At 38.6% G+C, this 17,527-nt stretch overlaps 1 protein-coding gene across 1 annotated transcript in view; it reads right to left on the reverse strand.

Annotated features, from left to right (window-relative positions):
• The window catches only part of CAMK4 (calcium/calmodulin dependent protein kinase IV), a 153,242-nt gene that overhangs the window by 53,961 nt on the left and 81,754 nt on the right, over positions 1 to 17,527 (reverse strand). Inside the window, exon 5 of the mRNA XM_069002582.1 lies at positions 5,829 to 5,901. Coding sequence (XP_068858683.1) covers positions 5,829 to 5,901 — 73 coding nt within the window. The remainder of the gene's footprint in view (positions 1 to 5,828; positions 5,902 to 17,527) is intronic.

Genomic DNA, 17,527 nt, shown 5'->3' on the forward strand with positions numbered 1-17,527 from the left:
TTTTTCATTCCTCCTCTATGTCTGACACTCTGCCTTGATATACAGGGTTTATTGTGCTTACGAGGCATGTTTTATTATGGAAGTCCTTTTTAGAAATATTGCTAGAACCTCTTTATTCTGCAGTCTAATAGGACCACTATTAAAGTAGTGTTTATGCTATTTCAACAGGCTGTGAGCCTGTAAGTATGTTAGAATGGGAATGGCAAAATTGGACCATACTGTCAGGGAATACAGTACAACATCATAATCCTTAGCAAATTCCTTCTTACGGTATCAAACATTGGTCCTCTTAGTAACAATCACACAGTTAAAGCACACACTGAATCCAGCCTAAACCTGCAAACTTCTGAAATTCCACTTTCAAGCAAACAGAAGAATTTTACATTTCCCCTTCCTTCCCCATCAGAAAAGCAGGGGTTAGACCTGCTTTCTGATCTGTTAGATCAGAACAGCGGCTCTTTCTTAACTTCATCCTTGTGGATAACAACACTTATGCCAGGAACAGACTCAGAAAGCCCCTCTCTACTGCCAGAGGGAGGATGGAAAACACTCAGGACTCATCAGTGAATGGGGGGAAATCTGAAGGTTCAAATGCCTCTTCTACTAAAATGAAAATCCTTTGCAAAATCTTCTGAAGAGATGAAGTGAATAGTTCTTCAATATCTTCGATCAAGCATAGGATTCTTCTTCCTACAAAGAGTATTCCCAAATTTTGCTACTATTTTAGACAAGTCTTTATCCTCTGCTGTAATACCTAGGCAACCCTGCCAGTCTCTTGTGTGAATTTTAACTTCATTTTCTACAGAACTGAGCTCCAGGTTTCTTCCCAATTCTTATCCTTTTTTATGGCGTGCCTTTTTAGCCCTTGCTAAGTATGTATTGATAATGTAACACATTTGCCTTGCTCAGAATTTCAGAAACCTGTGACAATTACACCTCAATTAATTTCACCTTGTACTTGGTGGTTAAAACTAAAATCCGTTCGTTGTCTCTATCTCCAGCAAGAACTAACTCAATGACTGTACAGGAAAAAGGAAAGGAAGGGGAGACAGAGGAGTAGAAACTCCTGCAATTAAAGGAGGCTTTGATTTGCAACCCTGGAAGAGACTAGGTCTGGCTTAATTGACAGAGATTTATAGACTTTAAGCAAAAGGATTACAAACTTGTGTTCCTATCATTATAAGTAAAATTGTACACTGGGTGTTCTGGTGGAGGGTTTTAAATATAATAGTGTGATTTTATATAGTTTAAGTTAAGAATTTAGATGGTATAAGAGAGACATCTGTGTGTACGTGACATGAGAAGTTATTGGTCAAGACAGAGCTGCATTGCAGTGAGAAGTGCCACAGGTGATAGGTCATTAATCTAAAACAAAGTGTCATTTTAAGTATCTATTGGATTAGAAAGTTATAAATTACGATGTAACCCTAAATCTTGTGACTAGTCGCCATTACTCGTTTGTGTTGTAAAAGCTCACGCCTCGACTGATGCGTTTGTTATTTTAAACAATAAATTCGTGTAGTTGCATAGTCCCATCCCTTAAATTTATTTTCCTCCAACACATGAACATGCGGAAATTTGACAGAAACCTCTGCATAATCTTTATCTCTTGTACAGTTTTCTTCGGATGCCAAAACCCCCAAATATCTAAATCAATTTGCTTGAGTCTCATCCTGTCTTTAGATTACCTCATTTGGCCTAAACTCTAATTGTCAGACACACTAATGCCTCAGAGTTTGTAAAATGCACCTGCAAGCTGCATATTCATAGTACCTACATCTTGCCTGCTAACATACAGTTCATTATTGGACAGATCAAAATTCTCTGAAATGAATAGAAACCTTTAATCTAGATTTTCTCTCTCAAACCTGCAAGTTGCTAAAGTGCCCTCGGGCTTTGCCATCATCCTGAGAGTTCAGCATGCTCCCAATGAATTTAAGATGGCAAGGAACTGAACAGAGGTTCAGTTCTATAATGAAGCTTGAAGAGGTTGAAAATTTAAATTAAAAAATAGAAACTGACGGAGTCTCACATATAACTTCAGGAAAATGTTCCTATCTAGACAAGATAATGGGCAGTCTAAGAAAACAAATTACTGTAAAACTTGGTGGGAAATTAATTTAGAGACTTACGGATGAGTTCAAAACTACATAAAGTAGGTATGCTAGTAAATACCCCAAATACAAAAACTAAACTGCTATACAAAATTTCAAATTTAAATATTTTGAAAAGAGTAATTTAACTCCCAAGCAGAAAGTTATCCCTTTGACACTAATGCAGAGTAGGTAAGAAGGAAGAGCATTTATTTTTAGTGATAAATGTAAGACTTTGAAAGTACACATTAAAAAAAAAAAAAACAACAAACAAAAAACCAAACCAGTGTGTACCCGTTTGGCCAAATTTAGAAATACATCCTCTGAGAGAAGGCACAACCACCCCTCCCCCACCAGGTTCGGGAAAATATAAATTTTCCTTGAAGGAAAGTGAAAGAGATAAAAACTATTTATTTAACACACACATGGGAAAAGGGATAATAATGCTAAATGATAAAATCTTTCACTGTGGAGGAAAAACCTGGGAAAGTGTTCTAGTCCTCCCTTTGGTCTCCTCGGAGCTGGGGCTTGGCCCAGGGCCAGGCCCTCTGTGCCCAATGGAAAGTCCTCCTGATGTGCTCTGATGTTGAAGCAGTCCAGCAGAAAAGGGAGACAATCCGAAATTCCAGGGAAGGAAAAAAAAGTTCAACTCTCAGCCTCTCTCTGGAGAAAAAGAAAGTGAACCACCGGCCAGAAGCTGACCGGGAAGCAGCAAGCCGGGTGCTTCCTCGCTCCCCTGCCGCAGCTGGGAAAAAAAAGTCCCCATCTCTGTGTGACCTTGAACAAGCTGCAAACTGCTTTGAAAAAGTTTTGCTCAGCTTTTCCTTCCCCCTCTCAGGCTCAGTTTAGAGGCATAAAAAGGCACAAAAATGAATTTCTGGGCATAGGGCAGCGATATGGGATACACATCATAAGGTCACCCCAAGACACAGCGTAATTTTATGAAGTTTGACCAGCGAAAAAATAGGCATCTCTTAAGAAATGTGCAATATTCTTTTTGTGACCAATCTTTCGAGGTCTGCTTGGATACCAAAACAGCAGTAACTCATTTTGCAAGATACCCAGTGAAGATCTGGGCTCAGGACATCTGCGTGCAGAAATACATTCATTACAAAATAAAAAACCAAAAAAACCAAACTGCTACTAGAATAAGCATACAAGAAGACCACACTGCATGCAACTCATTTTCTGAGAGAAATTACAATGGTATGCCAAGTGCCCTCAGATACCTCCTCTTTAGGAATGAAACTCATTCACATAATCATGAGATTCCATCGCATCTCCCTGTGTTGAGATGTCAGGTAGCAAAAAACCTCCCCACCTGCTCTGAACAGCACAGCAGAAAAGCTAAAAGGATGAACACTGGTTTGACCTAGTTTTGTACAAGCCTTTTATCTTATGAATGGAGCTATCTCCCAGCTTGAAGAACAATGAAAGAATAATGGAAAAGGCAAAAATGTAGAAGAGAGAAAAAAATGTAATTTGCTCCCACTAAGGGCAAATGCAGTCACCGTCTGGGAACACCAGATCAGATGTAAACAGCAGAAAGGAAACTCATGAAAAAAGGCAAAAATAATGTGGAGTACTGCTTTTGTTATTTTCTCTGATCTTGGGATGACAGATGTCTGATATATTTATGATGGTTTGTGACATGAAGATTCAGATTAATTTTCTGTGTGCTACTCTGGTTGCTTGATTAATTCTTGGTAAGCCAGTTAGAGCTGGGCTTACAGGTATTCAGGTATTACAGAAAACAGACAGACCTAGAAGCTTTATGGATTAGTCCATTATTTAGTCCATTTGCTTTAACAACTTCAAAAGGAATTGAACAAAAAATGCTTATGTGCTTTTAAAATTCCATTCTACACTTCTCATTAAATTCTTTAGACGTGTCTCATAAAAACAGTTTCTGTATGAAGACCTAATACTTCCTCATGTTAATGATCCACTGCAAGGACAAATCCATGACTAGAGCAACAGTCCTGAACAGGGGACTTATAAAATGTTTAGTTCAAGGGAGGTCAGAAAAAGGATGGCTGTATGCTGTTTTTTCAAAGAACAATTTATAAAAATCACATAGGTCAAAAAGCCTATGTGTTGTCAGAAGAGTATTCACTGGCATTGCCTATTGTACAAATTGTACAAATATTTGGTTTTAAGAATGATCTATGGACACATATCCTTTTATTTTCAAAAGATTATGCTGTTGCAGCAGCATTTTCCAGTTTCTAACAATAACTCCTCTCCTGCTCACAAACACCATTCTGTCAAGTTCATAGCCCCAATCTATCAGAGTACTTCAGCTGGGCTGCAAGATCCCAAGCTGGTAACTGCTACTTCCACAGCTTTTCCAGCCTTGGCTTAGATATTCAGTGTCAGCTGTAAGAGCAGAAGTCCATACTGTTCATCCTAATTAGGGATCTAGTACAGGGAACCATAAAAATCCTAATTATTGCTTATATAAAAATTAGTTTTTCAGTTTTCATACATCGCTGTTCCATTAATTTCAGCCAAGCTATTACAACTCATAGAAGGTGAAGATTTTTCTCTAGTTTCAGGTTTTAAAATAAAGAGCTTAAACACCTTCTGAAACATGTTTCAGCAAAGTAAATCATCTGTTTTTGTAAAAGACTGTTAAATAACATAGAGCCATCTTAACTGGGACAATTCAATTGCAAGAAAAAGTCATAAAATAATAATCTGAGCCAATTTTAAAAGTTTATGCAAACACATTATGATGTGCTACAAAATACATAATTTAAATTTCTTTGGATGAGATTGACACAGTAGACATCAGATCATTCAGAAAGGACCATGAAGTGAACATGCGTGGTCTTGCAGTATAGTGCAGTTAGTGGAGTAAACACCAGTTCTCACATCTTTTTTTAGGGTGGACAGGTTTACAAATAATACTAAACCATGATTTATAGAGGCTTTTCACACTGAGGTATTTTGTTACCATCCCAGGTATATGCCCAGATCGGTCTTTTCCTTCTGATTAACAGAATTACTGCTGTAACCAGTAATCTCCTCTTCTCTAGGTGCCTTCCACAGATGTCAGTCGTCACCACCAGTCCTTTCCTGAGGACAGCTCCTTTGACACTGAATCTCTCTGGATGGCCTGTACATAACATGCCTCACCACTAACATCTTTCCAATGAGCCCTGCAGGCTGACCTCTCTTTTTTCTTGTCCAACATGTCCTCTCTCTTCTGTGTTGGAAGTGAGCAGTGCCAACACATACACTGGACATTGGACAAATTAATTTCTTTAGTGTTTCCCCAATATCTGATTGCTGGTTTGGAGAACATCTGGTGTGAAATCAGATGGAAGAGTAACAAGTGACTAAGAAGCACAGAAAATGTACAGAAATACTGTATGTAGACACTAGAAGCCTTCCTCAATAATCTGTATACCTTTCTCTAAGTGACAGAATGTGAAATTTTTGTATAAAAAAATTCCAATGTTTGAAAAGCAAAACATATAGAGGAAGAAGTTATATTAGAAACTGCACAACCTACTGGCAGCAATTATTATTCTGCTCTCTCTCAGTAGTACTGTCGTTCTGACTGAAGTGCAATTCTTCAAAGTGCCACTCATTACCTTAAAAAATACCAATATGGAATTAATTGTAGGAGGAAACTTGTGCACATTGCCTCTTTCAAACACAAGTATTTACTGAGCTACCATGGATTAAAGATCAGGTGCTGAACATGAGATACCAGATAATACTCACAGCAACTGCCTCCAGGATTTGTTTGACTGCATCAGCAGCATCTCGTTCACTGTAATATCCCTTTTCCACAATCCTGCAGAAAAAATAAACAATTAAGCATTAAGGTGAATAAACAGTGAAGGTAGATGCTTCTTTTCAAAAATGAGGTAGCAAGAAATCGAATTTAAATATGACAGTGGATTGTTCCCAAGAGACTAGAAAACAACCCTTTTGCAATTTAAGTTACCTTTGATTCCCAGTTAAATGAAAGACAGGAGGTAAAATATCATCTGGATAAGATGCTCATACTATATGTACACATTCAGTTCAAAGTTTTTGGAACTTTCTGACACTCAAGGAATCTGAATTACTGAAAGATAAAACTACTCCATATTTAGGAACTGATTTTTCACTTTTATACTTAACCCCCCCTCCCCAGTTAGTTAGTTAATTGGTTAGTTAGATACTTAGTTATAAAACAAAAGCACTATGCTATGCACACACAGGTCTGAATTATTCAAGAGAAAAGGTTGGCATAAAAATTTACTAGCTTCAAATTATCCCTCGAGTGTGATGGGCTGAACAACTGTCTTTTTTCCCCCATTGTCATGGTGTCCTGCAGTGGTAGGGAGGAGAAGAGAGATCCAGCAGGCAGGCATTGTGCAGCAAGATTGATTTATTAATTATTTTACAACTCTTTTATAGACTTTTTTCTTCATAGTCTAATTGGACAAAGGATCAGCCACCCCTTGGGGTGATTGGCTAAAATCCTAAAACATCCATTGTCAAAATATTTTCCTACTGTACTATAAACAAAGCTCTGCAAGGTCGCAGGTGTTCATAGTTTATAGAACTCTGCTAATATCTTCCGTGAGAGAGAAAAGTCTCTCACGGGACTGGAAAGAAGCAAGAAAAATTCTTGCTCGCAACAATATTTGTATCCATACCCCATCAGTAGAAAACTGGGGATGCTGTATGCAGAGAAATACACTTTTATTACAACTAAAGCCACTTTTTTCTTTCAGAAAAGCTACTTTTTCTTACAGAGTCAGCAGTAAACACAGATTTGCACAATGACATACAAGCAGTTAATAAAAGAAGGATCTATATATTAAGATATCCTAACACTCCATTTAAGACACTCAACAATCTTTTTACTAATGCTTTTAACTGAGCATAGTATTTGTGAGCTACAATAACTCTCCCTCAGAGAGTTACCTGAAAGGTCAGACTTCTGATCTGAAGTCTTGATATTTTATTGTATTAATTCTTCAAAGCCTAAAACAACATAGACAGATGTTGTCTAGAAACAGAACCTGTGGTGCCTATGAGACGTTTTATAAAATTATGTTCTGCAAAGCAGACAAGCCAGTTTTATGAAACAATATCCTAAAATCCTCATGAAGCAGCACAGCAAGGAACCTTTAATGTCTGATGTCACTGAAAAGACCTTCTGCCCCAAGATCCATAAAAAGGCTCTGATGATGGCAGGAAAGCTATCCTTCCTTCTCCCCACCGCTCCTGCTTTGCAGTAACTTTTTATCACTTCCTTTTACTGAAATAACAGATTCCTGTTGAGTTACAATCAGTGCGGCTCCTCACAGCTTCACAAAACTGACAGGAAAGGTGTTGACTGACCTACACAGGAAAAGCATTACTTTATGCTCATTAGAGGATCAAGTTATTAGAGGTAAGAAACAATGCAAGGATAGTACTCCACCATAAACAGAGGCAAGGAGCATGGCACTGTGGAAAGCAGTCTACACAGGGATGTTCCCAATCAGCCACAATTTTCCTTTACACTCAGGTTCACAGAGAACTGAGTCTATTCAAGTGGCATCAGTAACAGCAAATAATCCCTTTCAAGCAGGTCTTCTATTTCACCACGATTTCTTTGCTGCATAATTGCTTGGGATTATTTCTAGAAGCTGGTTTGATTTGGATTCTTTGTTTTTTTTGGCAACCCTTTAGCTGTCATGCTGTATGCACTGCTTAAATACCTTTGCTTTTTTTGTGCCTTCACCCTTCCCCTGTTTTGATCATCTGTTTACACCATTAGGGAGAGCTTTACTAGAACTTATCATCATAAGGGGAAAAGGAAGCAAAGCTCATTGAGAGGTTGTATTAGGCTTTTACCCTGAAGTATAGGAAAGGGGTTACAAAACCCCATAAATTACACAATAAAATGCTACATTATGCTTGAAGGCTAGATTACTCCTTAGACATTTCAGGCTGAATTATCCTCTTTTGTTAGATCACATTTTGAGACCTGAGCCCCAGTGATGCTATTGCTTAGTTTTCATTCCCCTAAATATACTGGCTTTGCTTCCTCCTACTTTTTAATTAAAATGAAATTTTTAGTCTCAGCCAGATGTACCTGTCTGTAGCATCCACCCTGCCCCATGCGCTGAGTCCACAAGGGGCAGGATAACCCTGTGCACCTGACCTCAGAAATGCATGAAGCAGGTTCTAAGGCTTTGAACAGTGTTTAGAATACCCGGATATTCCAAAACATCTCAGACTAAGATCAGAGAAATATGAAGCAATGCAGTTACAATTCAGTTTGCATTTCTCCCTTAATCCAAAAATGATGCCTTTTTATGGTGTGGTAACTCAGTCTTTGTTCTATCTTTTTCAAACACACAGACCAGGGGAATGAAAAAAAAAAATCCCTTAAATGCATTCTGCTTCTTTGTAATTTCCTCCACTCACCAAAAACAAGGAAAAGAGGAGCTTTCTGCAAATGCCCAGCCAATGCAGAAAAACCCCTCTAATTTCGTGACCACTGGAAACAAGGGAAAAATCAGAGATGCTCAAGACTGCCCTCTTGACCTCGAGATGAGTCCACACTAACTTACACAATATATGCTGGTAAGGGTAGCATGCTGCTCTCATTATTTATATTAAACACATAGCAGAAGAAACACACAGACCTTGTAGATGAAGCCTTTTAATTTACACTTTACAATAAATTAATGTAATGAACTGTGGACCCGTATTTCTGGAGAGCAATTAAAAACAACTGTAGAAATATTGTGCAATGCAGTGGACCCATCTGCTAATGCCACATGTGAATAACATGCACTGGCAAGCCAATTACAGCTTATGTCACATGCAGTTAACTTTCCAGTTTTCCAGAAGTCTAGAATTCAGACTTATTGAGAATAGGAAACTTACTCTTAATAATCTAGCAAATAGAAAATGTAATCTTCTGACAGCATTAAATGAAAGAAAAATACATATCCCTTTATAAAGATGTACATTTATTTCTGAGGGTTCTCTGCTTTAGAACTAAAACCTGGCTATTAGGCAGTAGAGAGGAGTGTTGAAAGAGGATTATCCTGTAGTTCAGGTCACGTAGTAATGCTGGGGGATCATTTGCGTATTTATTTTTTGCATCCTCCCTGCGATAGTTTACTTAAGACAAATGGTAGGTGAGCCAGCAACACTCCTACCTGAGACCAATGAGTCTTCTGTAAAAGGATTTCTCAAATTCAGCCTGCAGATTAACAATGACTCATTGCCCTTATTTGCTATAATAGGAAGGAAACCTGCAGAAATATCTTATTTCCCTATTATTGAAGCAAATCCCAACTATTTATACCTAGTTTACAAAATGATCTTTAACAAAACCATGGGTGAAGGAAGATTAAACCTTTGCTGAGAGGACAGAAAGATAGGAGCAGCAGCAATAAGGAACTAATTAAATACTCTCTTTGATGTGCAAATGAAAGAACCAGGTAGGCCAAAAGAGTGCTGGAGAGAAAAACTGTGAGGAAGACACTAGGGAATCCAGATCTGCTTGAAGTCAAACCAGAAAAGAAAGCTTGGAAAAACACTAATTTTGGTTCTGCAAGCATCCAGGAAATTCAAGACACAAATTCAAAATGAAGACATTCTAGACCAAGCAAAAATGCAATGCCGATTTGTGTAGGATCAATTTTTCTTGATCGTGCACACACATTTATTGGAATATGCTGATCCAATTGTTTACACTTGTATATGGCAAGACACACATTTAGCAGAATGTCTACTAGATGGACAGCAAGCCAGAGCTCTTCTAAAGCACCACCCGATTCAATCTTGCCTTTCCAAGAACATGTAATCATGTTTGAGATAAATCTGCCTCTTTCTATATAGAGGAGCTGGGAAATACTTTCCAGAGCCCCTACTCACTGCCCTCTCCCAGCGCCAGCAGAGATGAAGATGCCCTTTGGGAACAGCCCCAGTCCCACAGTGCTGAGACACACCTCTGCCTGCCTGCAGGGCGCAGGTACCCTGCAGAAATCTGTGTTATCATGCTCTCTCAGCTGCTGCTGATGCCCAGAGGTGGAAGAGTCTTGCCAGGTAATGGGGCTATAACAGATTTAGCAGTGAGAAAAACCACCCTTAGCATCACACTGCCCAGCAAGCCTGTGGAAATGGCATAATGTGTTTCTGGGGATGCATGCTCTCCTATAATTGAAATTTTGGCAGTTTCCATCATCAAACACATGTATGTGTTCAAGTGTTTCATAATTTGCAGTAATCCAGATTCCAGCCAGCCTTTCCAGCATTTCTGTTTCTTGTGAGCACTGGAAGTTTTCTCTCAGTATAAATTCCTCAGTTTTGCAGACAGTTTTCAGAGTAGCCTCTCCACCATGGAATTGCAGCTCTTTGTATTTTGTTTGTAATGTTTCCATGATGCACATCTTCATCAGAGTCTACATCTGCAGTTGCATAAATTCTTACCAGCATTCACCAAACCTCCGCAGCCTGCAGTGTAATTTGGGAAGACCATGTAAAAGATTTTACTCCTTTTTGGGCATTCTTCCTGGTATTATGCTTTAATTCACTGTATCTGTGTGAAACCATGGAAAGCAGTGGACTATCCCAGTAAAGGGAGGGATTTTACAATTTTACAGATGACTAGAACATATGTTTCTGGGGATTAACAACAAATACATCAAGCAAGGTAAAACAATCAGTCTTCTACAAGAATAAACAAGTGAACATTTCATCAGAGAAGGAAAGGACTAGGTTTTGGGTTTGGTTTTTCAAACAGTAACAAAACAGGAGGCCAGCTTTTTTTCAAGTCCAGCAAGAGAAACAGAGCTCACACAGCTGCAGTGGTAGAAAAAGGAATCAAAACCATCCAGGAACCTGTTTTGAGCAAGGAGAGGACTCATCCAGTGCCAGAAGATGCTACACTGGGCTAGTCACTTATAACAGACACCTCTTCATGCAAGGCTGGCAGCAACTTAAATTCCAGTCAGCCCTTTCTGCTGTTGTTACAGTGAGAGCTCTCAGCTAAGAGTGAGGAAGGGTGAACATCCTTCCCCACTCCACAGAGCTACTCCAGGCCTCTCACTGCAGCAATGCCTGAAACTTTCAGTGGAGACCACTGATCCTGAGACCAAAGCCTCTTTTACTTTTCATCGGTATCAGAATACAGTACAATGAATATTCCTGCTTTTTAAAACTCCACGTGTACTCACGACTCCTTCTGATCAAGAAAATTTGAAATCTCACCACTTTAACAAACTTACTTTTTACTCCCCCATGCTCTACATGCACTAGTTCTCCTATTCTTAGCTTTTTCTTCTCTGCTTCCCTCCCACGTGGGTCACTCTACCCATCTTCCACTCTTGCCTGAAATGTGAGCAGGTAAAGTCTGTTGCTTTCCTGCCTTAATTCGTATTTGTAATTGCACTTAGTTTTATGCTAATTAATCTAAACAGTTACTCTAAAATTTGAAATATTTAGCAATCGTTTAATGTTGCTGCTATAAATACTATTTCTCCATGATGTTGAGTCAGTAGCATTTGAGTATTAGCTGAATGTAGAAACATATAATATGGCTTGCAAAAGTCCTGCTAAATCAACTTGGCCATCTAAAATTATTACTTTATCAGTTCCCAACATTGTTTTGCTTTCTTTAAGCACTGTCTGTATTTGCTTTGCAGACCATCCTTTATAACTACTGTGACATTAAAAAAAGCCATCACTCTTTTTAGGGTCATTTCATTCTGCCTCTAGCTGGCTTTTACCCAAAGCCCTTGCACCATAACTTAGCTGTGGACTGTTTCATGCTACTTCATGCACAGTCTCAGGTGGGACACTGCCCAAGACACATACAAATCCTGTTCCAATGCAAGTATGTGCTAACAATTTTTAAAATTGTTTGGTTCTATATAATAAAAATTTATCTAAAACACTTTGGTTGTCATGGAGATTTTTTTCTCAGAGTGCTCTCTTAATTCTTATGCAAATTCTTGTATTCAATTAAAATGAAATTAGAAGATTTCTACAAGCTAAAGTGAGATAGAAAACTAGCAGAAAGAGGAAAAGAAAATGACATCGCTCTATTCAATAGCAAAATGGTTTCCACAAGGGACACTTTCTCAATGAATGATTCACAGATCTATTGGTTCATGTCTGTATTGAAGTGATTGCAATTCCTGGTTGCTCTGATGCATTTGTTCAGTTAAAAAAAAGGTTTCCCTCATAAATATGTATGCATTTTCCATACTACAGAACTGACTAATAATAAATATTTTTAAAAGTAGCTCTGATTCAGAATCTCCCTTATTCTACAACCATTCTCATAGTCCAGAGCAGAATAGCTGTTATTGTCTCTAATGACTCAAACTGTCTGTCTGTGATCTGAAAAAAGATAATGGGAAATACTGACCTGGGTTTGCATCTGACTCCCTGTGAAAAAAAGTAGAAGTTTTTCTTCAATACTGTGTTTAGAAATGAAGTTCGGCACTGCAGTCGTTCAGGAAAACTGTTTTCCCTCCATTGTTACTAGGCAAGAGGCACTTTTTGGTAAATGTGGCATGCACGAGAATTTAGAGAAAGATTACATATATCTTATAGCTCATACTAGGGTTTAACTTAACCTCCTTAACTTTCTACTTCCAATTCAGCCTTAGTATAGTACCCACAGAAATAGGCAAGTTCATCTTTCGGGAGCTTGATTTGGGAAGACATTTAAAAAAATAATAGTCCTTGCTTCTAGAGGTTGTGAAGCCAGAGTGTCATGCACTGGCTGCTCAAGCGTCCCTCTCAAAAGTTTCTGTGTGAATGACTGTGTGAGGCAATGCAACACACTGAATTACTGAAGCATGTCACAACTCCAGCCTGCAGAGAGGGGGCAAAGAGAAGAATCAATGAAAGCTTGCAAAAGGCACAGTGGCCTGAGGAGGGGAAAAGAGCAGCACCGAAGGCACCAATGAAGCTGCCCTGCCAACAACTGCTGAGGCTTTAATTGGATTTCTCTGTCTATCTAAGGGCTCCATGACATGGGAAAGATGTGGGAATGTGCAGGAAGTCCAATACACAGTAACTGACACATAGAAAACATAATGGGGGACAAAAGATTGCAGGGGCTGAGAAAATAGAGTCTTCCACAATCCTCCACTGCATGACAGTTTGCTTTAACATTTGCTTTAAAGAATAAAGTAGTCACCTTCTCTCTACCTGCTGGGGACAAGGCAAACAAATACCGGCCAAATTTACAGAAAGAAAGTTTTTCCTAATATTGGCACTGAACCTAATTATCAGTCTGGAGAGTAACTGGAATAATTTGCACATAAGAAGACTACAGAGAAACAAAAGCCAAAACTGTGGATGCCCAAGGATGGTGGAAAGATACTACCTGAGTTCAGGTGACCCACCTGCTCACTCCACCCCCTCCATGCCAAACCAGTGCAGTTCTAGCTGCCATGACATTTTAAACACATTGGCCTGGCGCTCACTCTGGCACACCACCTACTTGCCAGCAAGAGTGAACAACTGACCATCAAATGTTGGAACTGGGCACAGCTTGCATAACTCAGGTTGTCCCTATATTCCTCTATGTCACAATTCCCAGGAGCATTCACATGATCATTATTCAGTTCAGGATTATTTCAGGTTCACCTCTTCCAGACCTTCTTTGGTGGCCTTGGCACCTCTTACAGTGCACAGGTCTGTGATGCATTCCTTACAGCGACTAAAGGTTAACATTGAACTGAGAAATACATTATGTAAAACGTATTTGCTTTTCAGGCTTTCAGCAAAAAATCTCCTTAATTATCAACTAGCAAAAGCATTTCAGTGCTCTGAATATATTAGGGAAACTGCACTTCTTCCTAAAACATTTTTACTTCACTTTACACTCTCGTCATAATGTACATAGCAAAAAAGCAATTAAACTCAAAATGTACAAAGCACGCACATCCTAAGTGACTTTATAATTTCAGGTGTTGAATCAAGGCACAGAAGACACATCATTAGCACTTGGGCCACTCAGGGACTTTCTGCATGTATATATATGTGTAGGGTACAGTCATATACGCTCTAGGTATATATACCTCAACAGCTGTCAAAACCTCTCTGCGTTTCAATAAGATAAGAAGTTAAAATTTGTTAATAATTAAGGAATTCAGCTAAGCCTCAATCAACTTTCTATTTAATTTAACAGGTGTATCTCTCCTAATTTTTCTGGCATTCAGACTATGTACATCTATGTTACAAAATTGAGGCTGTGGTAGAAAACTGAGAATATATCTGTAAGAGGAGCTATAATCACAAGAACCTTCTGTATTAAAAATATCCAGTAAACTAAAGAGCTTCACAGGCATTGATGTGCACAACTTACAAAAGGAATTCCCAGTTTCCAGAGTGATAGAAAATTAGGCACAGACCACCAAAAGAAAAAGTATAAAGGTATTATTACAACTCTGTATGAGAACGAAATAGCAAATTACATTGAAAAGACTACAAATGACCATTAATGCACATCTTTTTTCTGAAATTACTGGGTTTTATCATTACTGAAGATAAATTCAAGTGAAACCAAATGAGCTACTAAGATATCAAGGAGCACTTTTATCAGAGCTTTGTGTCTTTACTTCCAGGCATAGTTGGTGTAGTCAAGTCACCAACCTCTTTTTTTTTTTGCCAGTCCTGAGTGAGGGATCTGTAACATGGTCATATGAAGCAGGGAGTCCAAAGGACTTCTCTGACCCCTGTTCAGAAAACAGACTGCCATGACCATGACAATGAGACCAGAGCACTGACAGAAATAGAGGGTGCTATTCTGACATTAGTTCCTAAAAAAACCCCACTTTAGTGACTGATTAATTCCTTGACTATTTTTGACATCCCTTAGCAATTTTAATTTCCAAAAGCAAAAAAAAAAAAAAAAAAAAAAGGTGTTCCTAAAGTCAGGGAAGGCTTCATTATATTTTGTCCATAAGAGGCAATCCTTCCCACCTCTCTTAAAAAGGCAAGTTCTTTAGAACAATTAACATTTTTGTTAATGTACACTGCATAAAAGAATATGAGCTTGAACCTAGAGTTCAGAGGATATTACATGAAACTTGAAATGGGAGTGACTCGAGAGACTGTCAGTTGTAAGTGCTATTTTTAGACATTGCACTTAACAATAAGATGAAAGAAGAAACAGGAGAGTCTGTGGTCAAGATGCCAAAGTAAAAACAAGAGGAGTGTATGGATTGACATTATTATTTGAAGTGGAAAAAACAAAAACTATTCTTAGCAATCTGCAGGTATTCTGACTAAAATGAAGTCAAAGTAGAGTTGATTGTTTTTTCTGAAATTCATATTTGGAAAAGATATAAGGTGGTGATTCAGCTGAAAGACAATAGATATGAATGAAATCTGAATGCAAAAGACCAGCTTCAACAAAAGCTAGCCACATAAGACAAGATATCAGATTGTGCTGTTGGGCTTACCATTGCTGGAACACTCAGAGCCTTATCAGAAGACAGTCCCTTGGGGCTCTGTCAAAACACTGCCAGTTTAAATGCACTTCAACAATGCCTGTCTGTTTTAAACATACCAGAATGAAAGAGGAGGGCCAAGCAAATATCAGAAGTATGTCCCAGCACTAGGCTGGAGATGCAGCACCCATAAAGAACTTCAATACCAGTTAATTTAGACCTGCTGCATTTTTCTCTCTGTCCTGCTAAATTCCTCCACTGGTCTGCCACTCTTTTTGTCATTTTTTGCCACAAGCTCTTTGTCCCTCCTCACTTACTGGGTTGGCAAAAATCATCATGTACATTAGCAATAAATATTCTAATTTACACAGACTTCTTCAGTTTCAAGTACAGTTATATCTATTGTATTTGGGGTGGTATGTAGATTATGACCTACAATGTGGTTTATGAAGTCTGGGAAACAGTTTTCTTTTTAAAAATACAGCCAAAACCAATCTGATTTGAGCTATATTAACTCAGGTGTCAAACTGATACATTCATTTGAATTTATCTCCTTTCAGGTAACACAATTGAAAAATTGTCATAATGAAAGTTAATTTTAGCAATAACATGGATGATTTGACAGTAATGTTAAATATGGTGAAGGAAGTGAATAATTTCATTACCCAGAACTTTTAGTTAGAGTGGCATGAAACCAGCAGCACATCAACAATGCTAATAAGATTCTAGAAGACTAATTGGATCTTGGGTATTTATAAAATCATCTTCATGATAAGAGGGATGTTTACATGAAAGAATTTACTCATCTGCAGCTCAAATACTATTCAAAAAAAGAATGGACATCTGGGATGGCAGAAAACTAGAGCAATGAAACAGTTGATATAAAAATTAGTGGCATATTACAAGATTTAGCAGTAACAGCAATGAGGATGTTTGCAGCCGGGAGAGCGGGAGTGCTTGTGTAACAGGCCAGTAGCGTCATTTGCTGATAGCTGAATTGAAAGAGGGATAAGAGTAACTCCTTCAGAGTACAAAAGTTGCTTTGCTGTCTGTACATGGGCAATGGTTTACAAATAAGGCGCATAAGGTACTCCAAACCCTGGTGGTGGTTCCAGGCCACACTGGGGTCCTACTTGCCCACACAGGGTCTCTCCTTGAGGACAACAGTGGGGTGGATCTCAAGACCTGGTCACAGCTCTCCCTCCACATCTGACACAACTCCTCTGCCCAGGAAGAGATATTCCAGGGTCATTTTCTTTCTCCTGGGATGGGAATCATACAAGCACAGAAAAAGGAGTGCACTCCTTTCTGTGATCTCTCTGTCAGTCTGGACATTTCCTTCACGCATGATAAAAAGATGTAAGGACTGAAAGGATTAAGCATGAGAGGTGAATGCCCTAAGGCAGAAAGCTAAATTTACCCTCATTAAAACTCCAAGGGCAACCACTGTATAGCGCAATGCAAGTGTTAATCCTTCAGCCCAGCTGAGAAAGGAGAGAGAGCTAATGTTTAACTGGAGTCACTAGTGCACAACATCTCAGTTGCATATTCCTATTTAATTGTTTTTAGTTTAAGGCTGAAGAGTGAAGTAATACAATATTCCTAGCTTAAGACCTGAAAATAATTTTATATGGTTTCTTGCTCCATTGCTTGTTGGGTCTTTTTCCAAATCACAGAGGCCTGAATTGACAAAGTTTCCAGTTCTGTTGTACAAGAAGCAAAGGAGGATGCAAAGTTCAGATCCCCACAGTGTTGGTGCTCGTCTATAGCATCACAAGGGGGCCCCACAATCTACTGAATTACTTTGCTTCTAGTCAAAACACCACACAGCTGGTCTTAGCTGTCCAAACTATTGGATCAAGCATCCAATCTTTTTGAAAAGATCAATCTGACAGCTCAAATCCAGTAGTAACTGCTGAGAATAGACTATAATATGTTTAAATGGTCAGAATATTAAATCCTGGTTTCATCAAATAATGTAATTCCCTGTCCTGGATCCTATGAAGT

This window comes from Aphelocoma coerulescens, assembly GCF_041296385.1.
Source record: "Aphelocoma coerulescens isolate FSJ_1873_10779 chromosome Z unlocalized genomic scaffold, UR_Acoe_1.0 ChrZ_unloc_scaf_1, whole genome shotgun sequence".
Taxonomy (NCBI): domain Eukaryota; kingdom Metazoa; phylum Chordata; class Aves; order Passeriformes; family Corvidae; genus Aphelocoma; species Aphelocoma coerulescens.